At 38.3% G+C, this 25,566-nt stretch overlaps 1 protein-coding gene across 3 annotated transcripts; it reads right to left on the reverse strand.

Annotated features, from left to right (window-relative positions):
• Positions 1 to 4,573: 4,573 nt before the first annotated feature.
• LOC113077924 (uncharacterized) lies at positions 4,574 to 14,157 on the reverse strand. Of its 3 annotated transcripts, none has more exons than XM_026250197.1 (7): positions 13,951 to 14,157; positions 13,167 to 13,496; positions 12,695 to 13,015; positions 11,615 to 11,731; positions 10,724 to 11,038; positions 5,737 to 6,018; positions 4,574 to 5,576 (listed from the first exon to the last, which is right to left on the reverse strand). In XM_026250197.1, the coding sequence occupies exons 1-7, from the start codon at positions 13,994 to 13,996 to the stop codon at positions 5,512 to 5,514; spliced, it is 1,476 nt and encodes a 491-aa protein (XP_026105982.1). In that variant the 5' UTR covers positions 13,997 to 14,157; the 3' UTR covers positions 4,574 to 5,511. The 3 variants fall into 3 exon arrangements, with proteins under 3 accessions (XP_026105982.1, XP_026105980.1, XP_026105983.1); XM_026250195.1 differs by having other exon boundaries at positions 11,615 to 11,734; XM_026250198.1 differs by having other exon boundaries at positions 4,574 to 5,561; positions 11,615 to 11,734; positions 13,951 to 14,156.
• Positions 14,158 to 25,566: the final 11,409 nt, after the last annotated feature.

Below are 25,566 nucleotides of genomic sequence, written 5' to 3' on the forward strand. Positions count from 1 at the left end.
AGGTGTCTGACTAGGGGGGAGACGTGGGCTGATGACGTCATCGTTTCTGAAAATATACGGATTAGCCGTCCAGACGAAAACCCAAAGACGGCGTTTTCAAAATTTATCCACTTTGGGACCCGGTTTCAAAAAATATCGGTTTCACCTTACGAAAACACCGGATGCGTGTGGACGAAATGCCTATCCGATAAAAAATGTGTGCGTATTCACAGAAACGCATCTCAGTGTGGACGGGGCCTTAGATTTACCATTGTAGCTACTTAGCTGTGCTAAAAAGTGGCTGGTTGGTTGTAATAGTCTGGTGAGTTAAGGCAGAGGGTAATTCTGTATATTACGCAGTTTTCGGCTCAGCTGTATGCTATATCCTTGCAGTGATGGTAGGAGTTAGTGTAGCTAGCTGCCAATGGAGCAAATGTTGTTAGCTCGGATCCCAATTAGCCAGGGGTTATGCTCACTCGGGTAGCAAGCTCAACTGCAGTAGCACAATGAATGCTGACTTAGGTTCACCGTTGTGCACAAATGGAAATAATCTGGGACAAAATAGGCTGAGGTATCTCACTGGAGTGTGCGAGGAAAGTTATTTTTGTGTGCACGAAAAAAAACAATAAACAAAACACACTATATACACAGACGCAATACAACACGTCTAAACTCATTACGCCATTTTACGGCAACATTTCAACTTTATTCTCATAATATTTCAACTTTATTCTCATAGTATTACGACTTTATTCTCAAAATATTTCAACTTTATTCTCGTTGTAGGCCTATTATAACTTTATTCTCAAAACATTTTGACTTTATTCTCATATTTCGACTTTATTCTCAAAACATTTCAACTCTAATCTCGTAATCTTAGATTTTTTTTTTTTTTTCAACTTGGCACTAAAACTCCATCGTTTGATTCTCCTACGAACACAACAACAAAAAATTTATGTAAATTACTAGAGATAAGTTACTGACAAAATGTTAATTGCGCCAGTCTATTAATTGCAAAATCTGCAACTCTTCTGTGGATAATTTTAATTTCATAATGATCCTTACTCTATGAAGTCAAGCAGCAGAAGTTAAGTGATAATATACAAATATTAATGGCCCAATTTGGGGTGAAACTAAATATACACGACAGTGTATATATACACAGAGTGATCATCCATTGCTGGCTACCCTTAAAAATGGGGCATAAATTAAGTGTTACCACTTCTCCAGGCACCATACACAACTGGATATTCAACCCTTAAAATGTTCAGAGGTCAAAAATCGTATGCATGTCAACAACACTGCATGACACCCACTTGTGTCATTCATAAATGTTACTTGGCAACCAGTAACGGGAACACCTACAAATGACTAAACTCCTTTGAGCATTGCCCGACATGCCAGCGACAAAACCTCAGCGACAACTCAAGTCAGGGTTATTAGTGGGAGGAAAACGGCCAGGGAATATGGTTAACACTTTTGTTTTTTTCTGTTTGTGCTCATATCGTATGGTTGGTAAGTTATTGATGTGTTTTTATGATGTACTTCTATTCTATTCTTAACTTCTTCTTCTACTATATTTGTGTTTTTATTTTTTATTGTATTATTACTATTTGTGTATCACCCCCAATACCATAGTTAAAAATAGTTAAAAAAGTTTTTTTTTTTTGTTTTTTTGTAACAAAACCATGGTTAAGTTGTAGTTAACATGGAATAACTACAACTATAAAAACAAGGCTATTTTTATTGATTACGTTGTTTAGAGTGTGTGAGTAATTTTGCTGAAAGAATTCAAAATATTACCAAAACAAATTTTTATCTTTGTTGTAAAAACACAAAAAATGCACAGCTTTGAAAATAAGTATCAATGGTTACTTGCTGTATCAAAGGCATGTAGCTAATTCATTGTGGTTCGTGATCTCTCAGTAACTCTAACTTGTTAACTGAATAAGAATACAAATCAGTTGATCCACAGAGTGAGTGCTATGTTTCACTTCTTTTAGCACGCAAAAACGAGTGCAGAAGAAATATCAGGTGACACTCAAAAGAAGAATTGCATGTGTCAGTTAATGAGGAACAAATCATTTCAGAACCACCCAAAATAGCTGCCCGTCCTGTATGAGTTCTGCAGTCTGTAAATGCTCTTCAACAGCACAGACCTTATAAATTATATTTATTACACATTGTATTCCAGATTGGGCCAAAGCTCAGGGATTTAAATAGGCTATGTATGCCCCAGAGCCTCAATTTGTGTCTATATTTTCTTAAAGATACTGATAAAAGTTTGGGTTAAATTATACTGAATCCTTATTATGACATTTTATGTAGAAATTATCGTTAAGGCTATATTTGTAGTTATCATTCTTGGTGTGACAGTCCTTTAGTCTGTTGACCAAATATATTTCTGTTTGTTTTCTAGATGTGACTGACGCAGTGAAGAGAATATCAGTGATGATGGGAGATCCTGTCACTCTAACACTGATGTTTCTGAAGTAACAGACATATTTGTTGATACAGTGGATGTTCGGAAGCACAAGAATAGCTGAATTTAACAGACTCACACAATCAATCTCAATCTATGATAGTGCTGGTGGGAGATTCAGAAACAGACTGAAACTGGATCAGACTGGAACTCTGACCATCACAAACACCAGAACCACTGACTCTGGACTTTATCATCTCACAGTTGTCGGAGAAGAGACAAAATATGAACGTTTAATCTTACAGTCTACCGTGAGTTGAACATTATGGCATAATTTGCACTAACCTTCATTTGAATTATATATTAGTCATTTATTATTTATTTATTTTACAACCGCATTTTATGATATTCAAAAATGTTGTGTGATGAGACTGAAGTCAAAGTATCATCTGTCATTACCAGAACGTCCACGGAGTACTTCATCACCGGAAGTTTGTCAAGCTCAAATTGTGTGACGCCCAGCTTTGTGGTGAACGATTCAACCGTCAATCAAACTGAGAATAACAACAAAACTGAACACGATCAGCCAAGTTCAGGTACATTACTGATGATATTATCATTTATTTACAAAGCAGAACTCTGCTCCATATATTCATTGCATTTGATGAAGTACCAAAAGCGTCTGTATAAACCACTCAAAACTTGCAGTTCTGCATATGGCGGATGTTTTTATCCAAAGCGATGTCTGGGGGGGGGTTGGTTTTTACAACAGCGTGGAGCTTGTTTTTGATGTATTTGTACTACTGTACATTTATAATACGTTATAAAATGCTACAGTTAAAATAGAAGTTGTGCGGGTATGTGATTCACTGATTTCATGTGACACTTGCAAGTAAGTTTGTGATTTGAAGTGAAACCTGCTGTGGTCCTGTTGTGCTTGAGGAACAGAGTCTCTTCCGCGGCTCGGCATGCTTTCATCTGATTTTTTTTTTTTTTTTGTGCCTGAGACTGACATTCACGTTACATGATTTGACAATTTTTTATGTAGAAAGGATGAGAGCGTACTGCATTAAAATAAATCACAATTCATTTTTCAAAACGAAACTAAAATGAAATCATCTTTGAGTGCAAGGGGCCCTGGTGTTTCGGGGGCCCTATGCAGCTTGCGTACTTTGCGTATACGAAGGATCGGCTCTGCCTCCATATATTCTTTCCACTGCTGTGACATTTTGATCTGTTTTAGCATCCCTTTATTTTATGTGCATGGCAATCCTCATACCATATCACTATATCATCTTATTTTCTTTCATTTTTATTTATTTATTTATTGGGCTGAAATGCTATAAAGGTAAGTACAGTTTAAAAATTGCTTTAAGAAATACTTTTAAAATAAAATTAAAAACAACATTAATCATCGGTTTCAGCGAATGGATAATTTTTTATATAAAATGTAACAATAGAGAAACATAATGGCTATTTTTAAAATGTTTAATTAATAGCAGCTTTTAAGAATGAGCTTTTTATTATGAAAATTGGTTATAAGTAGGTTAAGAATATTCTTAGTCATTGTTGAAATAGTACATTTCAATCTCCTTTGACCATTCATAAGCTAAACATTTAGGACTCAGGTTCTACCTTCAAGGTTCAACAAAACATTGGTTCATTTTTCGCTTTTGTAAAATCAGAAATGTGTTGTTGGGCTCAAATGCTCACACATTCACTCGATCCACGTCCTCTTCATTCAACAGCAGCATACAGTCAGATTAATTTCCTTGTTTTCCTGTGGAATCTGAAGGAAAATACAGGGACAGACACAGAAACTGAAAAGAGAGAAATAATCTATTTCACATGTAATGGATTATGTTAATCTCAAAGAAAATGAGGGCTCCTAATTTTACAGGAAGTCAAAGACAAAAATCAAGTCTACAGTGAGCACCAGAAAACACTTTTACAATATATCTTCTGTTGGATTTATTTTGTTATAATGCTAGTGTTACATTTCATGGAACCTTTTTACTATAAAGACCGTTTTGTCCAATGGAAAGAAACTTACTCCATTTAATAAGGCTGAACTCATCTTTCTCATAATCCATTTGTTGGTTTGAAGTAGATTCACACTTTTAAGTAATCACAATTGAATAAATAGTTATTCCACAACGTTTCCTTTTGTTTCTATTACTTTTATTTGTCAATGTTACTGAGAATTGTCAAGTTCATTTAACTTATATATATTTAATCATGCATGAAGTTTATTTACTTAATAAGTACATTTAAACTTAATCTATCTGCAGTATCGATTATCAAAGGACATATCAAAACAGTCACCGTAAAAAACTTTAGTAAAGTTGTATATTAAAACATTTGAATGCATGCATTGATTAAGAAGCAAGCAAATGATCATAATCATTATCACAAACATGCTTTGAATTGCTCAGGTGATCAGAACAGACTATAGTCTTCTACATGAACAGATCTTCTGGAATATTATGTACCAGCGCTCGTGGAATGTGTCTGGCAGCAGACTGTTGCCTTACGAGATGAGTGAAATCCAATTTCACAGTAATGTACCAAATGACATCATGAATGTTTCCACTGGGAGACATTAGCAGGACACATGGAGTGAGCTTCCACTGCTATGTTTATCATAATTGGCCAATTAACATACCAGTTCTCCAAACTAATAGACTGCAAAGATGATATCAAAAGCTTGATGTCTAGTCATTTACTTAAGTCAGGCCAAAAAATCCCAAAACAACAATTTGACCAAATGTAATGTATAATAGCCATCTACAATAGTCATTTGAAAGAAACATTTCTAGTCGCTACTTGCAAAACAGCACTCTTCCAATGATTACTGTTTGAAACAACACTGAAACAACATCTCATGCTAAATGGTTATAAGTAGGTTAAGAATATTATTAGAAGTCACTGTTGTAAATCTAAATTTCCTTTGACCTTTCATAGGCTAAACATTTAGGACTCAGAGGTTCTAACGTCAATTCTTTAAGATCTCTAATTTGATTCTTAGGTCAGTTTTTGTCCACTAGAGGACAGAAATGATCGGCTCAGATGTTCTCCATGATTCACACTGCTGGGAGTCTCTCGCCTCATTAAACTGAACTCGTCTCCTGCTGCTCATTTTCCCCTTTCTCTTGTTTTTCTGTGGAAACAACATCTAGAGACAATGACGGAAATTGAAACAGACAGAGAAACAGTGTTGCTTAAACATATACACATATGATTTTACAAATAGGAAGCTTCTCAACCAATCAGATTCAAGGTCTAGAACTGTTGTGTAAACATACTGTTATTAAAGTAAATGATGCTTCACTCACCTGTGACATCTATATTGAATCTCCTAAATGTGGTCTTTAGGCTGTTGATGATCTGGAGTTTAAAATGTCCAGAGTCTGTGGTTCTGATGTCTGTGATGGTCAGAGATCCACGCTCATCATCCAGCTGCAGTCTGTCACTAAAAATCTCAGTTGTTCTTGAATCCTTTATAGCAACGAGACGGTTTTCAGCTCCAAACGTCCACAGTATTCGATCACCGGGCTGTATTTCAGCATCATTGCGTAGATGGACATTTTCTCCCTCTTTCACTTTGTGCGTCCTCACTTCATGTCACAACAGCAAACAGAAACAGAGAAATACAGAAGAAAATAAAGTGGTAAGTAGTTTGCAGTTTTAACATTACGTGTTTAGATGACATTTCTAACATACTTTGGCATATTCAAAGATAACTAGGAGCTTCCTCTCCATTTTGTATTGTTCAGTTATCTTACTGACAGCTAACATAATGAGACCCAAAGGCACTGAACTAATCCAATCACTGTAGGATGCTATTATCTATCCACTGTGTAAGTGGGAAAAAAAATCACAGGGATTAAATTTTAGGCCTCATTCATATATGAAAATATATCAGATAAAAATCAGATGCATAGCCTACATAATCACTGTCCGGAAAATTTTGTACTATATAATTATATTGATGTATGTAACTATTGCATTAAAAATGTTTCTATATGAATTCCATGACAATAAATTAAAGGGCTACTCCACCCCAAAATTAAAATTTAAACATTATTCACTTACCCCCACATTGTTCCAAATACATAAAAGCTATGTTCATCTTTGGAACACAATTTACTCAATTGTGGCTAAATGCTCCCTCTATATTTTTCTTCAACTGAGGAATCTAATGTAGTGTTCATTATAACTCTGCTCACTGGACGAGCGGCAAGCTGGGGAACCACCGTGTGGGAACAGAGACTTCCGTGCTGCGCTTCCTTCCAAGCGTTTTCAAAGGAGCTGAAGAAGGTATTTGATTGCGCTGCTTATGGCAGAGAGGCAGCTCGACTTCTCACGGAGCTGCTACAAGGGGATCGCACCGTAGCCGATTATTCTATCGAATTTCGCACTTTAGCCGTGGAGTGCAGCTGGAATTCTGAGGCGCAGTTGGACCGGTTTCTTCATGGACTTTCGGACACCATCAGGGACGATATTTATTCCTTGGATTTACCCGCAGGATGGATAAGCTCATTGAGCTGGATATTCGGGTGGATGCCAGAGTAAGGAGGCGTGTTCAACAGAAGACACTACGGAGAATCCCTGACATCACCCATCAGAGCAGCCTATCTTCAGTCACGGGCGAGAGTGAGTTATCTTTTCCAGACCTCGAACCCATGCAGATGGGCAGGTCTCGCCTTTAACAGCAGGAGAAGCAGAGATGCAGAGAGAGAGGTTAGTGCTGACACTGTGGAGCCGCCGGCCACGTCGTTCTGCAAGTAAAAGCCGGTGCCCGCCAGTAGTTAGGAGGTTACTGACGGGTGGAGCAACTCTTAAATCCTCTCTTTCTGTTACGTCGCTACCGTTAAGGCTGACTCTCCATCACACAGTCCACAGTCTCCGTCAAACTCATCATCTCTGGACAACACACTGAGATCATTGACTTTCTGCTCACTGACACTCCTGCTGCTCCTGTGGTCTTGGGGCATCCCTGGCTGGTGTTCCATAATCCCCACATAAACTGGGGATAAATTCTGTGTTGTCCTGGAGTGAATATTGATGATCACACTGACCTGTCTAACGTGCCACGTGAATACCTCAACCTGAATAGAGTGTTCATTAAGTCTCAGGCTGCTTCTCTACCTCTGCATCGTCCCTATGACTGTGCTATAGAGTTACTGTCAGGTACGTCTCCACCTAAAGGCAAACTATATTCGCTTTCCAATCCAGAGAGGGAGGTCATGGAGAAATATATTTCTGATTCTCTTGCAGCCAAGATCATCCGCCCCTCTTCCTCTCCAGCAGGTGCGGGATTTTTTTCGTAAAAAAGAAAGACGGCTCTCTTTGCCCCTGTATTGACAATCGAGGGTTGAATGACATCACGGTGAAGAATACTTATCCTTTGCCTTTGATGTCGTCGGCTTTCGAGCGTCTGCAGGGGGCAGCAATTTTTACGAAATTAGATCTCCGTAACGCTTATCATTTGGTTCGCATAATAGAGGGGGATGAATGGAAGACCGCGATTAATACCCCCAGCGGGCACTTTGAATATCTTGTTCTTCCTTTTGGTCTTTGTAATGCCCCTGCGGTATTCCAAGCACTCGTCAACGATGTGTTGAGAGATATGGTAGATCAGTTCGTTTATGTCTACCTGGATGATATACTGATATTTTCTCATTCTCTCCAGGAACATGTTCAACATGTCAGGCGAGTGCTTCAGAGGCTGTTAGAGCATGGGCTTTTTGTCAAGGCGGAGAGGTCGGTTCCTTTTTTGGGATACATCGTCTCGGCCGAGGGGGTGCGCATGGATACCGACAAGATTCAGGCTGTGGTAAATTGGCCAACCCCAGAGTCTTATAAGCCCCTGTAGAGGTTTCTGGGCTCTTCCAATTTCTACTGGCGGTTTATTTGCAACTTCAGCCAGCTAGCCGCCCCTTTGACTGTCTTAACCTCCATCAAGACTGCCTTCAGGTGGTCTAGTGCAGCGGAAGCTGCATTTACCAAACTAAAGAGCTGCTTCATTTCAGCTCCCATTCTCATTGCCCCTGATCCTTCCTGGCAGTTTGTGGTGGAGGTTGACGCGTCAGAGGTGGGGGTTGGCATGGTTCTATCCCAGCGTTCCCTCACAGACGTAAGGTGCATCCTTGCGTGTATTTCTCTCACCATTTTTCCCCCGCCAAGCGTAATTATGACATTGGTAACAGAGAGCTGTTGGCAGTCAAGCTCGCTTTGGAAGAGTGGCGTCATTGCTTGGAAGGTTCGGGGTTTCCTTTTATTGTTTGGACCGATCACAAAAATCTCGAATACATCAAGTTCGCCAAAAGATTAAACTCTAGGCAGGCTCGGTGGGCTCTTTTTTTTCTGTGGTTTGATTTTTCTTATCGTCCAGGTTCTAAGAAAATCAAACCCGACACGTTATCCCGTATTATTTATGTTACGGATCGCCCATCTTTTTCCGAACCCATTGTACAGCAGAAAGACTTTATTTCTGCAGTGACGTGGGACATTGTATCAAAGGTTCGCATAGACTTGCAAGGGGTAATGCCCTGGCCCGGATGCCCACCGGGTCGGTTGTTTGTGCCAGACGCTTTAAGGTCCGAAGTCATCCGATGGGGTCATTATTCCAAAGTAGCTTGCCATCCTTGGATTAATCGTACCATGTTTCTCATTAAACAGCGGTTTTGGTGTCCAGCCATGGCTCGTGACATTTGTCTTTTTGTTTTGGCTTGCTCTGTCTGTGCTGTTTTGAAGTCTTCCAATCGACCCCCTGCTGGACTCCTTCAGCCGCTGTTAGTTCCTTCGAGACTCTGGTCCCACATTTCACTAGATTTCGTGTCAGGTCTCCCTCCTTCACAGGGAAACACGGTGGTTTTGACTGTGGTGGACCGGTTCTCAAAGGCAACTCATTTCATTCCTCTGCCTAAATTACCCTCTTCCAAAGAAACAGCTGTTGCTGTCATAGATCACATTTATTGCTTACATGGCCTCCCGATGGACGTGGTCTCTGACAGGGGGCCTCAGTTTGTTTCCAAATTTTGGATAGAATTTTTTAAATTACTGGGGGTGACTGTTAGTCTTTCCTCTGTATTTCATCCTCAGAGTAATGGTCAGACGGAGAGGGCCAACCAAGATCTAGAACGAGTGTTGCGATGTTTGGTTTCTCAGAACCCCTCCTCTTGGAGTCAACAGCTCTCATGTAACCTGTTAGCAGTTTCAGCTACGGGCCTATCGCCTTTTCAGTGTAGTTTAGGGTACCAGCCACCACTTTTTCCAGAATTGGAATCCGAAGTCGCGTTCCCCTCTGCCCATGCATTTATCCAGAGGTGCCGACGAAACCTGGACCAGGGCCAGATTGACCCTGCTCCGGGTGTGGGCGCGCACCAAGGTTCAGGCCGATCACCACTGGTTGAAACCTCCCATCTACGTCGCAGGTCAAAAAGTGTGGCTTTCATCACAGAATATTCCTCTCCGATCCGTCATTAATAAGCTTGCGCCAAAATTTATTGGCGCATTTACTGTCACCAAAATTATTTATAAATTACTGTCATATAAAATTAATTCCCTCCTGGGTATAGGAGAATTCATCCGGTGTTTCATGTTTCTAAATCAAAGCCCGTTTTTCATTCACCCATTAATCCGCCAAGTTTTGTTTTCTTCGCTTACAAAAAGTGTTCCCATCGCTTCATATGACACAGATTGCAAGTCTGATGGCAGATGGAGTATTCTGACGATGACTTTCATAGCTTTTCTGGACCGTGACACTGTTATTTACTTGGCAGTCTATGGGACAGTCTCAAGCCTCCAGGTTTTCATCCAAAATATCTTAAATTGTGCTCCAAAGACAAACAGGTTGGAACGACATAGGGGTAAGTGATTAATGACAAAATTTTCATTTTGGGGTAGAGTATCCCTTTAAACTTATTGTACTATGGAAATTGATTTGTGATGTCATATATGATATTTGTTGTGTTTTGTTTCACAAAGTGCAGTGTAAAATGCACATCTGATATGGGTCACTTTTAAAAGAAATGTAAGCATGTCGTCTAAAACTTCAAATAGAGAGACAAAATTGGAATAGGTCATGAAGACCTACAATGCAAATGTGACCTTAGAGGCCTATGTCCTCCAGAGTTAAGTTCCAAGCTGCTGCAACCATCTTGCCTGGAAGTTTGTAGTAATCCTGAAGACCTTGAGTAGCTGTTTAAATAAGCAGTTTAATGAAGCTAAACTCTGCAGGAAATTGGTCCACCAGGAACATGTTTGGACATCCCTGACCTAAACCATGATCATTAACACATTGAAAGACTTACTCACCACCAACAGTCAGAATGAATCGCTTGTATTTGGTTATTCTTCTTCTGCTGCTGATCTTGAGGTTATAGAGTCCAGTGTGAATGGTTCTGATGTTATTGATGGTGAGATTTCCCAAATCATCTAGGCTCAGTTTGCTCCTGAATCTCCCATCAACACCAGGATATGCTCTCTTGCTATTCACTCCATTAATTTCATGGATGGCAATGAGATTGTTTTTATCTCCGTACCACCATTGTATCTTTTCATCTTTATGTATTTCAGTAAGACCAGTAGGTAGAATGACAGATTCTCCTTCTATCACTGACTGATTTTCACCTGTGACAGCAGCACATTGGTTATTTTTGGCTTGGCATGTTCACAGAAATTGCAAATTGAAGATATTGATGATTTACATATGAACTGTACAAAGAATGTGGGATGATTTGTATTACAAATGTATCAATCCACTGAGAATCAGAATGGCTCTATAAAATACATATATGAGCGGAAAATATGTGTACAAATGTTTGTACGCATCAGTCTTGATTCACCAGTAAATGAATCAAGATTGACTTCTTGAACCTTCATCCTTTCAATCAAGCCCTTCCCCAAACTCCACCAATTAATTAAAAAAGGTACAAAATAAAACACGTTATTCTAATGCTATTCTTAAATCGCAAACAAAATGTTATTCAAAAACAAAAAAGCATGAATATAAATCCATATTTTAGTCATCTTTATAATGGATTCTTTGATTCTCTATCATCGAACACAGATCTTAATGTAACTGAAAGTATATTTCTTCCATTCACAAACCCAGACAATCTGAAACATTTAAATACTGATTTTGAAACATTATTATGCACCTTTAAGCTCTAATGCAGCATACCAAAACGTGGCTATTGTACTTACACACTAGTTTTTTTAGTTTACAGTTTCTGCACTGACAGTAAATCAAAACTGCAACCGCCAGCAGAACGGCAACAGTTATCCCTGCTTTAGCACCAGGAGACAGACCCAGATCGGCAGCTGCTAAAGAAAAAGACGTGTGGGTGAATGTGTCAGACTGAATTTTAATCAGATTTTTTATTAAAATGTTTTGAGTAACCAAGTCAAGTTATTGTAACAAAATATATATATATATATATATATATATATATATATATATATATATATATATATATATATATATAAAAGTAACATTACCCAGCCCAGCCCTAAATCATATTTTCAAATAGTTGTTAATTACACACACACACACACACACACACACACACACACACACATATATATATATATATATATATATATATATATATATATATATATATATATATATATATATATATACACACAGTACAGACCAAAAGTTTGGACACACCTTCTCTTTCAAAGAGTTTTCTTTATTTTCATGACTATGAAAAGTGTAGAGTCACACTGAAGGCATCAAGGGCTATTTGACCAAGAAGGAGAGAGATGGGGTGCTGCGCCAGATGACCTGGCCTCCACAGTCACCGGACCTGAACCCGATCGAGATGGTTTAGGGGTGAGCTGGACCGCAGACTGAAGGCAAAAGGGTCAACAAGTGCTAAGTATCTCTCGGGGAACTCCTTCAAGACTGTTGGAAGACCATTTCAGGTGACTACCTCTTGAAGCTCGTCAAGAGAATGCCAAGAGTGTGCAAAGCAGTAATCAAAGCAAAAGGTGGCTACTTTGAAGAACCTACAATATGGCATATTTTCAGTTGTTTCACACTTTTTTGTTATGCATATAGTTCCATATATAATTCCACATGTGTTAATTCATAGTTTTGATGCCTTCAGTGTGAATCTACAATTTTCATAGTCATGAAAATAAAGAAAGCTCTATGAATGAGAAGGTTTGTCCAAACTCTGTACTGTGTGTGTGTATATATATATATATATATATATATATATATATATATATACTAAAGCGGGGGTTCTCATCAATATAATAACTATAAAACCTCACCCTTGACAGAAAGAAGGAATTGCTGGGAGCTCTCTCTGCCTCTGATCTGTACTTCATAAAGTCCAGCGTGTTCAGTTCTGGTGTTTGTGATGGTCAGAGCTCCAGTCTGATTGAGCTGCAGATGATCTTTGAATCTCTCATCAGCAGCATTTAATGAGCTCTCATTAGTCCCTACATCGAGTTTAGCCAGGAGGATGCCTTTATCTCCAAACCTCCACACTATCAGATCATCTGAGTGTATTTCAGCATCAGTTTGTAGAGTGACAGGATCTCCCTCCATCACTGACACTGACTTCACTCCATCCGTCTCATTAACAACGCCTGGAAAACATCCAGATCAGATGTGTGATTAAGTGGAGTGGACTGAGGTTGGAAGTGGGACATTTCAACTTAAATCAAGATATTTGTCTGTAATGTGATACATTAGATTTTCAATGATCTAACAGTCATCTAAACAAACCTTGATACCCACCAAAGACAGTAACACTAAATATCTTGGTTGTAGTCTTTTTTCTAGAGACAGTTAGTTTATATTGTCCAGTGTGTGTGATCCTTGTATTCCTAATAGTCAGAGAGCCAGTGTTTTGATCCACTTGCAGTCTGCCAATGAATCGCTCATCATCGGTTAAAAATAATGAGGTCAAATCGTTCTTTCTCGTTATTTGAGATACGATAGAGTCTTTAGGTCCAAACATCCACAGTATGGTATCATCGTTTTGTATTTGAGTAAGGTCCATGTGTAGAGTGACAGAATCCCCTTCCATCACTGACACTGACACGGTTTCATCTCCACCAGACACACCTGCAGAATAAAGGGAACAGTTACAGATATAGATTAAATTCACTAATACCACGTTAGTAATAGATTCAACTGAAAACATTGTGTGAGACAGAAATGAAATTGCAACTGAACACAATCATATAAAAGATGATTTAGACGCTCATATGCTTGCCTATATATGCATCATTATTGTATATACTGAATTTCGTACTCCAATATTACCGTCTTTTTGCATTAATAAACTTTAGGCTATATAACGTTTCTTACGAGATGCGAGATGAGGATGTGCGCGTGAAACGTAACGCATTTTCCCCTAATTCTCCAGCAAATTCAACGAAGCACTTATTCAGATGCGATCTGAATAATGAAGACCTTACTAAAACGCTTGCCATATTATCTATAAATGCGCGTTGTTTCTTCAATGTCAGTTCCCGCTTTTGTCTAACAGTTGAGAAAACTTAGATTCATAACTTACCTTCAATAAATAGTAATAAAAGAGGGAGCAATAACGTGTTCTGCATTATTTTATTTTTTTATAGAGCGGTGTCCAAATGTAATATGGATGATCAGTAGAGATCGTTTCTGTTTCTCTGTTTCAATAGGTTTTCAAGTAAATGTTCTTCTTATCCGATCCGCGTTCATGTGAACATGGGCGTAGATTACGCAGCGGACGTAATCTACGCCCCTCTCCCCCACCCACCCCAACCACTTTTAATATCACGTAAATTCGTCCCCCACACCTTTTTGGCCAAGTTTGTTCACATAGAGGTTTTCAAGAGCTGGTGTGAATAAATATAGGGTGAATTGCCCTAATTTGGGACATGATTTGCCTTTCAGATTTCTGTGACATCAAAACATTGAATCCACAACTAATACGATTAAAAAACAACAACAGGATGTGTCCCCAGTTTCACTGGCATACATGTATTTATGGGGGAGCTACAAACAAGAAAACCTTAATGGTCCCGCATTAGGCAGTGTCCTACTTTAGGGCACTTTTTTTACTTTTTAAGCTCAAAGAGAGCGGATATCCGCGCATGACCTGATATTTTACTCGGAGAAGGCGAGATGAACATCACTGAGCGCTAAACGCTCCTGCAGAGCTCTCAGCGCAGAAAGTTATAACAGGAAACTCCTAATATGGGCAACAGCGTCCAGCTATCGCTGTATGAAAACAGTTTTCATAGGAAAAAAATATGCTTTTTGAAACATGAAGACATTAAACATACGATTGTGACAATATATGGTTTATATAGTCATCTTCAGCAGGCGATAAAGTATATGAACAATGCAGTGCTAATTGACATTGCATTAAAGGGTGACAATATTTTGAAGACACTCTGCACAGCAATGAGATACGCAAATGATACTTGAAGTTTACTCAAAGATACCTTATAATTTCAATACATTTATAGTATGAATCCTCTGTATGGATAGAAAAATTGTTGTATTGCAAAATATCTGTAACCAAAGACACAAATTCAGATTCAACATGTTTTATTATGACAAGTTTAAAAAATAACGAATTAAATAATCATAAAAAAATGTCTCTTCTGTATTCGAAAAATAAATAGCAAAATAGCAAAAAAAAAAAAAAAAAATACCTCTGCTATATTTGCAATATATATATAGTTTTCTTCTTCATCCTCATTTTCCTCTTCATCCTGTTTTTTCTTCCTCGTCCTCTTGTCTATATTTTGCTGTAGAGCTGATCTTTCCTAGCAGTTTTTTGTTGCTTAACAAAAAAGCATGAAAGTCTTTGCAAGAAGTGTCTTTCAAATTGTATTGCACAAACAGAATCCCTTTCAATGACTCAACAGAGAGTTGGTTCCTCTCCTTTCCACTGGCTCTGCATCAGTGAGAAAACCCTCTCAACATCTGCATTGTGAGAGGGAAGTGCAAAGACAAAATGTGCAATCTTCAGTAGTTCTGAGTAGCATGCTGCTTTTGGCCTTCTCAAAGTATTTGGTCCATTTCTGGTGCACCTGCAGGCTTCTTTCTATGAATTTCTTCAGGTTGGAGGGCAGGTCAAAACACTTGACATCATCAATTGGCACCCACTGCTCTCTTAGGTAGGCTACTTGATGCAGGCTTCCACATCATTCCAGTCTGGTGGCTCACTCATATCCATCCACATTGAGAACTATTCCATTGGATTCATCTGCTGTTCAATATTTTTTCACCTCCATGATGGAGTTGTTTTCCTTTTCCATTTGTTGAATGTGGAACACAGACATGAGTGAGTGCATGTGCCACATGTAGATCTCACTGGGCATGGATCCCCAAAACGTTCTTATCGCTAAGTAGTTCTTTACCTATTCCTTAACCTCTCTCTTAACGTTATGGCACAATTCCCAACACGTTCTTACGCTAAGTATATCTTCTGTAAGTCACACTTTCGTAAGGTTGGTCTGGACCATTCGTAAGCTCTCTCTTAGCGTTGTTTGAGCTCAAGACGCTAGTCTCCGACACTGTGCAGCAGTCTTTAGAAATCAGCGCAGCGCAGCACAAGTCAAAGTATGGTATGTTGACAATGTTGTGGCTCAACAATGATTTTATGTTATGGACATTTTAAAACTAATAATAAAATATGCCGGATGTGTGTCAAGAATGGATACAGGCCTATTTATGAAGTTGACTTTATTTGGTATCAGAACTAATATGGTGGTAATTAGCCTAGGCTATTTCGTAATGTCATTAAAGCGTTTCAGTTTGGCAATCGCTTTTGATAATTAAAATCTGGCAAACAATTTGGCTCTAAATGGCTAAGATCTATAAATGGGTAAGCATGGTGGTCTCCAGTAAGTGACCAACTATGGCAGCGATCCAACGTGTCCTTGTATTGAATCAAAGATGGCGCCGGCCAAGTCCATGTCTTCAAACCTTTTGACATTTTGCCTTACGTGGCTATATATATTATATACGATACAATACAATACCACATTAAACAGAAGTAACTGCAGCTGCTTGCCAATCAATTCTGATTGTTAAGTACCTTACCATTAATACAAAGTGTATTACATCATTTTTAGAAGTCGTTAAACCCATGTCAAGAAGTGGCACAACGGGATAAGGAGGGTGGATGATTAGCGAGGGATACCCGGTTCATCTAACTGTCACAACATCTTGTGAACATATTACTGACCATTTGATAATTTAATTTATAGCCTATATTTTATTGATAACTTAAACGTTGTTAAAATAAATGTTACTGTAATAATTTGAGGAATGTTTCATTTGCATAGAATGTGTTGTCTTTCTTAATGCTGTATTGCACCTTCGCGTGAAGTGGAAAATCGATTCATGAGCAATCGATGCCAACTAATTCAGCACCCTCACTTTGGACAGCGCTCTTGTAACGTCGGACGTAAGAGGCAGCGTGCTAAGAAGCTTCCTAAGGGACACTTCGGGGAACACACTTAGGAACATAAACAACTTTGATAAGATATATCTTTCGAGTATTCTTAGCGTGCTAAGAGTGAGCGTTATCGGGGGAACCGGGCTCAGGTCATTTTCAAAACACTTCTTGATCACTATGGGTGGCTTTTGATGTGACAAAAAGAATGCCTTTAAAGCTGGAAACATCTGTAGCATCCTATCAATGGATGGGAACAATGACAGCCACGTTGTCTTGCTGTGAGAAAGCATCCTTCTGTACTCAATGTCAACAAAATCACAATACTTCCCCAGGTTCTCAATGCGTACAGTGTAAATACTGGTAGATTTGAAACATGATATTCTCAAGGTCAACATCTATTGTGTCTGCCCCATGATGAACAAAATTATTCAATGTGTGTGCTGGGCAACCCACACCAATCAAACAAACTGGTTGGGAAATTTCAACCACAATACCCCACGATTAATTTAGTGAACATATGTATATATATGTATATATATTTATTATATATATTTTTATATATATTTATATATATAAAATCTTTATAACTCTGTACCACAACTTAACCTGAGAGGGAATCCATATATTTCAACAGACTCTTGGAAGAAGGTCAGTGCAGTTGATGCTGTATTGTTTGTGGCAGCCCCAAGGTACATTATCTGTAAAATTTGAAAGTGTTGTTAGTTCTGTTTATCTGGTACCCTGTACATAATTCCAATGTTACTTTACACTGTACAAAAGAAGAAAAACAAAATTACCTTTCACGAAAAGCCGTCCACCCTCCAAACAAGACAATGATATACCTTAAACCACAGGCGTTAGAGCAGGATTCTCAACTCTGGCTCTTGAGTTCCACTTCCTGCAGAGTTTAGCTCCAGCCTTGATTAAACTCACTTGCCTACAACTTTCTAGTAATCCTGAAGACATTGATTAGCTTGTGTAAATGTTTTTGATTAGGGTTGGAGCCAAACTCTGCAGGAAAATAGACTTCAAGGGACAGAATTTGAAAACCGCTACATTAAAGTCCCCCTGTGGTGAAAATCTATATTTTGATTAATGTTTGTGTGGTGTTTTTAACATGCTTTAAGACAAGCCATGTGTGAATTCATAAGTCGACACCATTGCGGAGTATTTTCTCCTTTAAAACGGCAGTGAACCAAAGACACGCAAAAACACGCTTTGAAATCGCTGGTGTTTATATATATATATATACATATATATATATATATAAATATATATATATATATATATATATATATATACATATATATATATATATATATATATATATATATATATACATATATATATATATATATATATACATATATATATATATATATATATATATATACATATATATATATATATAGTCTTTTTGTCTTGTTAGCTATTTTTAGCTATTTGAAGGACTTCTGTTTTTTTCAGTAATTACACAAATTTAGATCAGTGTTATAATGTGCATCATGACATGCATTTAGCTCATTTAAGGTCATTTTGAAAGTATAAAATTAAATTAATAAATGAACCAGTCAGTAACTCAGCTCAATAAGAGTAAAGACTGTCTGACTGATCCACAGATCATGTTTTTATTCTGTTTGTACATCTGTCCATTGAACTGTTTATCTTTTTTGCATCTTTAGTGTTTGCCATTTCAAATTTAATCCCATTTTAAAGTTCACTGCAAACCATTCATTCATATTAGTAGAAAAATGTCCACATAATAATGACATAAACTACAATTTAATGACAATGTTATAATTGTCATTATAACATTTTAGAATCAACATTCCTTGAATCCATAAATCAAGATATTGATGGGTTTAACTGCATTTAGAATTCTTTATCATCAGAAAGATCGTCAAGCTCAAATTGTGTGTCGTCCAGCTGTGTGGCGAACCGTAAACAAGACTGAGGATGCCAGCATTACTGAGCTCCATCAGTCAAGTTCAGATATGCCACAGAACTCTGTATTTCTCAGAGCTCTGTTGAATGTGTTCAGGTATGTCAATAGAATTGGCTATAAGCTTTGTGAAAGTACAGAAGCTAAAATCCACTTTTAAGGAACAGACACAATACGGTTCTGAAAGTGCTGTAATTGTTTGCATGATCGCTTTGCTCATAGAAGGTTGTGACAGACCCAAATCATTGCTGCATAGCTGCATATTTCCCGTTGCCAAATGTGTTCATGTAGTTAATAGTAGTTAGTGATTACTTCCATTTCTGGTGTTATGGCATTTCTGCGAGCTGATGGAGATGTTAGCGTCTATAATAATATCCATCACAAAAATGATCCTTGTTAAATTTCTTACTTAGTTAAAAAAAAAAAAACGGACTACCTTGACAATCAAGTTTTGTATCATTTTATCAACTCCATATCATCATAACTCCAATACATCATACCTTCTTTAGAAAGTGTGTGTATCCTCCTCTTTGCTGCCATCTTGTCACTCCTAGCTGGGTTAGGAGACCTCTCCAGCTCTCTTAAATAATTTAGGAGCTGAGACCCAGTCTTAACACTTAGGAACCTTTATGAATCACTCTTATTCTTGAGTCTAGGAAGAAGAATAAAATTACATCATTCTTAGAATTTTGACACACTTAAGACAAAAATGTTACTCTGAGCAGCTTTATACTCACAGGCCCTGACCAGGACAGAACAGACTCAATCTCCTTAAGGTTTAGTTCAAGATATGTTTGCTAAAGGTCACTGGTATAATCAAAAAAAAAAACTAATCACGCATTTAAAGCTGCGGTAGGGACTTTTTGACGCTCTAGCGGTTAATAAACAGAACTGCTTGCGTCTTGCGGAAGAACATCGTAGCCGGAACTACTTCTCTCTGTTTATGTCTATGAAGAATCACAAAGGTACCGGGTTACTCCGCCGCGGTACCCCCGAAGCAATCTAAAATAGTCCGAATATAATCACTTATTATAGGTGCACCCTAGTGATTCAGGACAAGCCAAAAACACGGTTTGGAAAATGGATTCATGGTGTACTCGCTTATTATATAAATTTTTCTACATTTTGAACACAAACAAAGTTACGGACCGCAGCTCTGATTGGTTATTTTTACCGGGAGCGGATGCATTTCTGCATGTGGCAATAGGACCACTGGGAGGAGCCAGAGGAGCTTGATTTTTTTTCACAGATTATCAGATTATCTCCCCACTCTCAGAGATGGACGTCTCCAAAACTCTCCTGTCCAATCATCCTACTACTTGTCCACTTGATCCAATCCCCACTCACCTCCTTCAAGCGATCTCTTCTTCAGTCATACCCTCACTTACTCACATTATCAACTCCTCTCTTCACTCTGGAACATTTCCCTTAGCATTCAAGCAGGCTCGGGTAAGCCCACTGCTCAAGAAACCATCTCTAAATCCAGCGCTTCTTGAAAACTACAGACCGGTATCCCTTCTTCCATTCATTGCAAAGACACTTGAGCGAGCTGTGTTCAACCAGCTTTCTATGTTCCTTGGACAGAACAACCTCCTGGACAGCAACCAATCTGGCTTCAAAAGTGGCCACTCAACTGAGACTGCTCTGCTCTCGGTTACTGAAGCCCTGCGACTAGCAAGAGCAGCTTCAAAATCCTCGGTACTCATCTTGCTGGACCTGTCTGCTGCTTTTGACACCGTTAATCACCAGATTCTCCTGTCCACCCTCAGAAAGATGGGCATCTCTGGAACTGCTCTCCTGTGGGTTAAGTCCTACCTCTCTGACAGATCCTTCAGTGTGTCTTGGAGGGGTAATGTTTCAAAGTCACACCACCTTGCTACTGGGGTTCCTCAAGGCTCAGTACTTGGACCACTTCTCTTCTCCATCTACATGACATCTTTAGGATCTGTCATTCAGAAGCATGGCTTTTCTTATCACTGCTATGCTGATGACACCCAACTCTACTTCTCATTCCAGCCAGATGACCCGACGGTAGCTGCTCGCATTTCAGCCTGTCTGAGTGACATTTCTAGCTGGATGAATGACCATCACCTTCAGCTTAACCTTACAAAGACTGAACTCCTGGTGATTCCAGCTAACCCATTGATTCATCACAACTTCTCTATACAGCTGGGCTCGTCAACCATAACTCCTTCGAAGACAGCCAGAAACCTAGGTGTTGTGATGGATCATCAATTAAGCTTCACTGACCACATTGCTACAACGACCCGGTCCTGCAGGTTTGCCTTATACAACATTAGGAAGATTAGACCCTTCCTGTCAGAGCAAGCAACCCAACTTCTTGTCCAAGCTCTTGTTCTCTCCAGACTGGACTATTGTAATGCTCTCCTGGCGGGCCTTCCTGCATGTACTGTCAAGCCTCTGCAAATGATCCAGAATGCAGCAGCGAGGGTTGTCTTCAATGAGCCAAAAAAAGCTCATGTTACTCCTCTCCTCATCAGGTTACACTGGCTACCAGTAGCCGCTCGCATCAAATTCAAGGTACTGATGCTTGCCTACAAGACGACCACTGGCACGGCACCAACTTACCTAAACTCACTGGTTAAATCCTATGTGCCCTCCAGAAGTTTGCGCTCTGCAAGTGAACAACGCCTTGTGGTGCCATCCCAAAGAAATTCAAAATCACTCACACGGACCTTTTCCTGGACTGTGCCCAGCTGGTGGAATGACCTCCCAATCCCAATTCGTACAGCTGAGTCTTTACTCATTTTCAAGAAACGTCTAAAGACTCATCTTTTTCGCCTGCACTTAACCTACTAACACCAGTACTTTTCCTTTTCTGTCTTTGTTCATTTAAAAAAAAAAAAAAAAAAAAAAAAAAATTCCTGGCTATGCGTTCTATACTAGACTAACTGAGACTTGTCATGGCACTTGTATACTGTTGTTGTTCTCTTGTTGACCTGACTGCTTCTATTGTTCTCATTTGTAAGTCGCTTTGGATAAAAGCGTCTGCTAAATGATTAAATGTAAATGTAAATGTAAATATTCTACTGTCAGGACATAATGACAGGTTTAATAAATATGTAAAAAAAAAATTTTTTACAAAAGTTCCCTACAGCACCTTAATACTAATTTTCTATACCTTTACATCTATTTTTGACAGATTCTGTTTCATTCATCGGCCATTTATTGATTGGTTTTGTTTAATTTATTAAATTAAACACAATTGCCCCAAACTAAATTATAATTAGCAACACAAATGATAGAATGAGCTTCTGTTGAACCCTTGAAATGACTTCCAGAGGAATTTACAGTACATTTAATGAAGGCTGGGTTTTATTCTGTTCTACTGTCCACTCTTACATTATTATTATTCATTATGTGGCAGCTGCATAAGTGATTCACATACTTCGTGTAGCCTAATACACTAAATGAAGTCATTTATCATAGCAATGTGTTTTAGTCTTAAGGGTTGACCAACTGGTTTTGAAGTTCAGTTCAACCAGAGTAAAGGACACATAAGTGCCACTTCAGATCCTCCTAGAAGTCCAAATTTAGAGTTCTAAACAGTAAACTAGTGCAGGTGTTTTCAAACTGAGGGTCGTGACCCACTTGTGGGTCACAGAATGGAACAAGTTAAATTTGCGTTTCAATGATACACACACTCACACAGTTCAGTCTAGTGCTGCCCGATATACCAACATTAATTACGAACTGCAATATCCTTAGTGATTTTCAAATTGCAATTAAGTCCACAATTTGCGTGGGTGCGCACGAGTTGTAATAACAGTGAGGGTCTCAGAGCAACGTTATTAAAAGGTTAAATAGGTCCGCATTATTAAAGAGAAAGAAATTGCTCACTTCAATACACTATATTCTGCATGAGACTGCATACACTAGTAAATTAAGTTTTTATTCAATTATAACATTGTCATTTTAAGTAATGTCAAGGTTTTATTTATTTATTTATTTATTTTTCGCAAATGTGTTGGTGGGTCGTGAAATAGATTACACTTGTCTATGTGGGTCGTGGAATGGAAACGTTTGGGAGCCCCTGTATAGTGTAGTGCGCCTCTTACATCTGCCTACTTACAGCCGCTAGGCGGAGCTCCAGCGATGCTATCTGTTAAAGCACACAGCTGAACTCACTGACCCTGTGCTAGGAGACTAGGGTTATAGTCTATTCACAGCCACTAGGTGGAGCTCCAGTGATGTCGTTGAATAATGACAGCCATCAGAACTGCTCTTCTGTTCTACTACACAGCACTAACAAGTTCAACACAACATCCTCACATTACTGGAGGTCTGCTTCAAGATTTTGACTTGAAGTTACTATTAGTTTTAAAATGAATATGGACAAAATGGAAATTAAGTGTTCGTCTGTGCACATGAGTATCAGTCTGTATAGCTAAAATGATTTAGAGTTTGGTCCACGAATAAAGAGAAAACTCTATAAAGAAGGATGTTTTATGCATCCTAACGGTGTAGTTATGGCTAACAAGCCAAACAGGCACAGATTTCTTGCAGGAAACATATGACCCTTGGCCCCAACATCAAGTTATATATTTTTGACGGGTGCTTTTATATAACACACACTATTTTTCCTGTCTTTTTCACAAGAGAACACTGTAAATGTAAAATCTATAAATGTGCTACAAGCCAGTTTAATGGTACATCATTAAGTCTTTAATGGTCTAAGCTATATGAGCTAATCATTTTATGTATTTATAATAATTTTTATGTATTTTTTTTTTGTTTGTTTTTTTGTGTGTGTGTTTTATTATTTATACACTGTATCAAATTAATATTTATCCACTAAATCAAAGGTATTGTGGTATAACAACATGTGGAAAGCTATTTTGTTGTAATGGGACAAGAAACCCATAAACAGGAAATGACCTCACAGATAGGACCCCGTAGGCCCTCATGACTATGTGTAAAGGTCAACAGATTATTAAAAAAAAAAGTCATTTAAATAATTATTCAACATTCCTACAACATGGCAACGGTAGTTTAGATTCGCATGACAAATTGTACAACCCCAAGAAACCTGAAATTCATATATGTATTCATTAATTTTTCATAACTATTATTGAAATCACACCTAGAACCCGCTTCCTTTTTTATTTTTATTTTTATTTATATAACAACAATGCAATATTGTTATTGTCTGTCAGTGTCTGGGACAAATTCACAAATTTCTGCAGCTTTTACTGAATGATGTTAAATCCCGTTTGTCATGCGTGTTGAATCTTTGCTCTTTCCTCACTACATCTTACACATCTCAGACCTTCTTCAACAACTAATCTAAATTGGTTATTCATTATATATTTTTTTATAAACGATTTGAGCATCCTGATTTGTCTTTGACTTTTTTAACACTATAGTATTTATGTAAAAGGAAAACAGTCAGTGGGGTTGATGTTAGCAGGACAGGAAGAAGCCCTTCACCCACATGCATAATACATAAGAAACACATTTCAAGACGCTAGTCCATGTATCAGACCAAAACCGCATTTCTTTCCAGATCTGAAGGAATCAGGCCACGTCAGGTTTCGATTTGACTAAACTGAACGCGAAAAATTTTAAGAGAGAGAAAAAAGGTTATATAAATGAATAAATTAATTATATATGCAGTTGAATTAAATCAGTTTAAGTAATCGGTCATAATATACAATTAATTACAATCATATATAAATGAACACCTGTGCATAACTGAAAGACACAAAAGCGTTCGCTGACAATCGAGCGCGTTCACAGACGCGCGCGCACGTTCCAGCGCGAGGAGAAGTTCAGCTCTGACTGAATGTAACGTCGTGTGTTACTTCTTTACAGATCACGAAGCTACAAATTCCCGTTCGTTTTTAACATAGGCTATAACTGGTTAAATACCTTCATACGCTCCTAGGGCAATTTTTTTTTTTTAGGAAATTCGTTTAACCTAAGTGATTTTTTTTTTTCATGACACGTTAAGTGATGTCTCAGTCAAAGAAAACCTTTTATGCATTTGTTTGGTTCTGCTTGTATTTTGAAGGCTGGATTGGTAAGTTATTCAAGTTTTATGGCATCATCTCTTTATATTAGAGATAAGTCAGCTATAAAATCAAGAATTACTGTCTTTTGGAGGGAAAGGCCAGAAAAGGTGGCTAGCTATTTTACTGAGCATTAGTTAGTTGACCAGCTACCATTTAACCAAAGCATCTTAGCCTGTGTGATTCTGGTCCATGAGAATCTACCTTTACCTTTATACCGTGTGATTGAGTGACGATTCCCGTTCCGTTGTTCTCCAGGTGTGTTTGGTGTTGAGACAGGTGAAATTAAGACAGCGACAGAGGGGGATTCTGTCACTCTACAAGCTGAGGTACGCAGAGACGAAGAACTGTTTTGGACGTTTGGACCTCGAGAGGTTCTCATCGCTCAAGTCAAAAAGAAGGACGGAGTCTTCAATGTCCATGACGGTGCCGATGGGAGGTTCAAAGACAGACTGGTGCTGAACTATAACACTGGATCGCTGACCATTAAAAACGTCAGAGCTGAACATGCTGGACTCTATAAACTAGAGATAATAAGGGATACAGTCGTATACAAAACATTCACAGTTTCTGTCTATGGTGAGTAGAGAAACAGTGTGGTTTGTTCTTGATATTGTGTTTACCGAATAATTCTTTTTTCAGTAAATTTGTTCTAATTGGTCATTTCATATCATTTTCTAGCTCTTCTTCCCATTCCTGTCATCACCAGAGACTCTTCACAATGTTCATCATCATCATCACAACAGAATTGTTCACTAC

This window comes from Carassius auratus, unplaced genomic scaffold (genome assembly GCF_003368295.1).
Source record: "Carassius auratus strain Wakin unplaced genomic scaffold, ASM336829v1 scaf_tig00023534, whole genome shotgun sequence".
In the NCBI taxonomy this organism is placed as follows: Eukaryota; Metazoa; Chordata; class Actinopteri; order Cypriniformes; family Cyprinidae; genus Carassius; species Carassius auratus.

Excerpts from the sequence above, each read along its gene's own strand:
- LOC113077924 (XM_026250195.1), bottom strand. The coding sequence starts at position 13,996 with ATGCAGAACACGTTATTGCTCCCTCTTTTATTACTATTTATTGAAG. Across the intron at positions 13,016-13,166 it reads ATTTAGTGTTACTGTCTTTG|GCGTTGTTAATGAGACGGAT; the intron begins GTGGGTATCAAG and ends GATGTTTTCCAG. Across the intron at positions 11,735-12,694 it reads ATTCCTTCTTTCTGTCAAGG|CAGCTGCCGATCTGGGTCTG; the intron begins GTGAGGTTTTAT and ends CTTTTTCTTTAG.